Raw genomic sequence first — 3,931 nt, forward strand, 5'->3', positions numbered from 1 at the left:
GGTACAACTAGTTCCCCGAACAGTGTCCTTCACTTGCTTATATACAAGAGAGGGTGTTACACAGTCACAAGATGGAGAATACTGGTTCAAAGCAGTATACAATGTTCTGTTTAGATTAGCTAAAGCCCACGTCAGAAATTATCATGCTCGTCGCTAATCTAAACAGAACATTGTATACTGCTTTGAACCAGTATTCTCCATCTTGTGACTGTGTAACACCNCTGCGAGGAAAAGAAATGGCTCAGAGCCTCAGAATACTGAAATCTGTATTTTTTAAATCTTTTTTTCCTTCTAATTTGTTATTATTTGGTGCAGGCACGAAACATACTACCAATAGAAATACATTGCTTCTAAAATGGTTCTGTGTCAGAATACTGAAATCTGTATTTTAAAAAAAAAATATTTTTCCTTCTAATTTGTTATTATTTACATTGCTTTTAAAATCGTTTTGTGTGACCTGAAAAAAAATGGGGAAATCGTGTTGGTGAACACGAATCAATAGATACATTTTGTGACTATAACACGAAATGCCATGAGACTGGGTTGCATAATATTCATTGAGGTTATATAGCCCAGCCTAATCCATTACACAGGTTGTGGCTGAATTACATTACATTACATTACATGTCATTTGTTAGATGCTTTTATCCAAAGCGACTTACATACATTCAGTACTGTGGACAATCACCACAGGAGCAATTTGGGGTGAAGTGTCTTGCCCAGGGACACAACGACATGCTGACTGCAGTGGGACTCGAACTTGCTATCCCCTGATTCAAAGTCCAGCACACTACCCACTGAGCCACAGCCTCCTGAATGAAGCCTTTCTACAATTGTTGTCTCAAACTTTCATGTGAATGAATTGCCGTTTGTCAATCAACTCTAGGAACCTCTCGTTAATTGTTTATTTTCTGTAAAGAATCTTATTTTGTGTTTTTCGGAACAGGCGTTCTATATTCTCACTCAATTTAGATTGTTTTTAATACTGGTCTCATCAGTCTCATACATGTTTCCTAAAAGCAGACTAGACCATACAATATATTAATTGAATCTGCTGTACAGAACAGTAGTCATATTGCTGTAGTCTTAGCTCAGCATTACTCCAAACTCAGCACAACACACAACAGATAATAATATGATTGGGAAGATTTACATTAAGAAGCGGGCACAGGGTACAGGTGTACATTGAGGGCATGGCCTCTGTGACATGATGGATTTATGTAAGAAGACTTCTCTTAATGCTTGTTAGTAAACCGCTCATCTGAACACTGACGAGCCCTTAGCCCGTCTATAAATAGATGTATTACGGAATCCCAAGACATGGGATAGGATGGAAGAAATGCTAAACATGGCTCGGATTAAGAGTGAGTGTGAGTCTGTAGAAGGGAGCTCAGTGTTACCGCTCAGTACACACAAGCTCAGAGGCTTTATCCAGGCTGGGATGGCCTGCTATTTATTTCTCCCAGCAAGGCTTACTGAACAGTACCGTTGAAAGTATTCATGTTCAAGTACACACTGAGCCTCACTAGTCATGCCTTTGAGGTGAGAAGCAACAGGCTTAGTTCACTTCATCAATCGTTTGTAGGTGTTTACACTAATACCATACATTTGAAGTAAGCTAATAATGGCCTGGCTACTTAATATATTATTTTTCCTAAAGCGACAGACTTAAAAATCAATTGCAAATTAGCAATATAAACATCCTCTATAAGTTCTCAACCGTGACAACATTGGAGAATTATATACTGTCCAAAACACAACTGATCTCCCTTAGACCTGAACAGTTTAACATACTGCATAACAAGTCCCAAAGTGTAACTTATATACTTCTTATATGTTTCTTTAAATGCAGAGTAACTAGAAACCAGCTTTCTTTGTTTAAACTTAAACCTTTCCTCCTGTCAGTCTTTTCTGATATTTCTGTCTCCCTCTGCAGGGCAGCTTGGATAACATGAGCATCATCCTCGTCTGCTTCCCTGGCGCCCCCAAGGTGACAGAGGAGGCGCTGCAGCAGGATGCAGAGCTGGAGAAACATATTGATATGAAAGTGGAAGGTGCTTCTCTACTCCAACAAGAAGACAACAAATTCAAACAACTGTTGCTTCTTGATTAATAAGAATAATGTTCTCTACCTTCACAGAAATAGTCCAGATAATGAAGTCCAAAGATGATGAACCTGACCTTTTGTATGTGATCAAGTTTCTGGCTGCCCAAGAGATTCCCGGGCTCCCACCAGGTGGAGGCATCACCAGCAAGTGAGCCTGAGCAACTTATCCCACCCACCAAAATCAGATCAAAAAAAAAAATACTTTATGTCCTACAGAAAAGCTACAGTAATAGAACAGAACACCTTTTGGCATAATAACACTGTTCCTCTCTTACCAGGCGAGACTGCATCATCTCTTCATATCAGAAACACGCCATGACTGTCAGATCCCGGGAGCCTAGGGTAGGACATATGGATCTGATGCTTTGAAATTAGAATTACTCAAACAACTTTAGATGCTAAGCTAAACATTGAGTCATGCGATTCGATTTTTAATAAAAGTATTTCCCGCTGGAAAATACAGTGAACTCTACAATGTAGTTATTCAATGTCAGTAAAATTATTTGTTGTGTTTCAGGACACCGAAGGATCAGAGGAAGACTTAAACTAAAGACGTTTCCCTGAAAACAGTATCATCACCATCTTCAATATCTCCATGGAGACCAGCAATTTTGTCAATTTTAGATGAGCACTAAATTAAGCTGATTTTCGAGCACTTGTGATCCAGTCAATTAAAGTCAAATTGTAATCAAAACCCACTGTCTTGTGTTATTTGTATAATATTTATATACTGTCTTTTGTTACTGCCTTAGCACCGCTGCTATGACTCCATCCTAGGGGAAACACTGATAACGCAGCTCATCTTACATGGCTGTGAGGCTGAAACTGTATGCAAACAAAGGATCTGGCACTCCTTATTCATAGCTACACATCACACACGTGCTTCACCTTTCAATGTGTGCTTCAAACGTGGGCTACACGTGCATCAGAGACTCTCGTGATGGAACGCAGTATCTCTCAGTAAACAATTAGTTTGCACAATGCTGTCAGAGAGCGAGGGTGACATGAATAGCAATGACTTGTTACAGCAAGAACTGAACGTGTGCAATAAGAGAAGAAAGCCAGAGGGAGAGAAACAAAAGGAGAAAGAACGCAGCAGGGAGCTATAGGGAATGGAGGGGGAGTTGAGGGAAATACTTGGGTAAAGAAGACGAGATGTTCCCAGGAATTAGCACAAATTAGTCATTGAATGTGGACGCCTATGGCTCTTTAGAGAGGAGGTGTGATAGGTGACAACAGCATGTGATTTAGAAATGAATGTCTTGCAGGAAACCGATTTGTACAGAACCCACTGATAGTATAGTTTGCTTAATTATTTTTAAATTGATATGCTATGAGTTGCGGTTTTGAACTATTAAAAAAATATTATTTACTTTTTGATTTATCCATAATTTTTTTTAAACATGATTAGGAAACTGGAAACAGCAAATTTGTTTCCAGTAAATTATTCAGATGAGTTATCAAAACAGTTGCACATTAAACTTGTTTTTTTCAGTTTTTCTACACATACAGAGAAATATCTCAAATATATTATTATAAACAATAATATATGATTAAAGTTTATAGCCCTCATTCTATGGCAATGGCTTTGCTTGTATAATCATCTTCATTAAAACCTTAATAAAAGTGTGTAATCCATTCAGACAGAAAAACTATAGAGTAAAGAAAACATAAATCTCATCCAAAAGCCTGTCTGCAGTAGTAATACTACTAAAAATAGGGTCAAAACTACCAGATGAGGGTCTTCAGGGGGCTCTGCTTGGCAGTCATGTGTTCTTTAGAATGTGTTGGGAGGGTGTGGTAAGGCTCAGCACCTCTGTATTA

At 38.5% G+C, this 3,931-nt stretch overlaps 1 protein-coding gene across 1 annotated transcript; it reads left to right on the forward strand.

Annotated features, from left to right (window-relative positions):
• The first annotated feature begins 1,389 nt into the window (after window positions 1-1,389).
• Window positions 1,390-2,801, forward strand: LOC104948181 (protein phosphatase 1B-like). Its single transcript, XM_010774343.1, has 5 exons — window positions 1,390-1,542; window positions 1,937-2,054; window positions 2,141-2,255; window positions 2,386-2,449; window positions 2,625-2,801. The coding sequence occupies exons 1-5, from the start codon at window positions 1,501-1,503 to the stop codon at window positions 2,655-2,657; spliced, it is 372 nt and encodes a 123-aa protein (XP_010772645.1). The 5' UTR covers window positions 1,390-1,500; the 3' UTR covers window positions 2,658-2,801.
• The last annotated feature ends 1,130 nt before the right edge of the window (window positions 2,802-3,931 follow it).

Source organism: Notothenia coriiceps, unplaced genomic scaffold (assembly GCF_000735185.1).
Source record: "Notothenia coriiceps isolate Sejong01 unplaced genomic scaffold, NC01 NC01_scaffold00013891, whole genome shotgun sequence".
NCBI classification, from domain to species: domain Eukaryota; kingdom Metazoa; phylum Chordata; class Actinopteri; order Perciformes; family Nototheniidae; genus Notothenia; species Notothenia coriiceps.

Bases quoted from the DNA above. Each gene is read 5' to 3' on its own strand.
- LOC104948181 (XM_010774343.1), top strand. From the start codon at position 1,501: ATGTTCAAGTACACACTGAGCCTCACTAGTCATGCCTTTGAG. The intron at 2,055-2,140 runs GTGCTTCTCTAC...CTACCTTCACAG, and splicing joins TATTGATATGAAAGTGGAAG to AAATAGTCCAGATAATGAAG. The intron at 2,450-2,624 runs GTAGGACATATG...GTTGTGTTTCAG, and splicing joins TCAGATCCCGGGAGCCTAGG to GACACCGAAGGATCAGAGGA.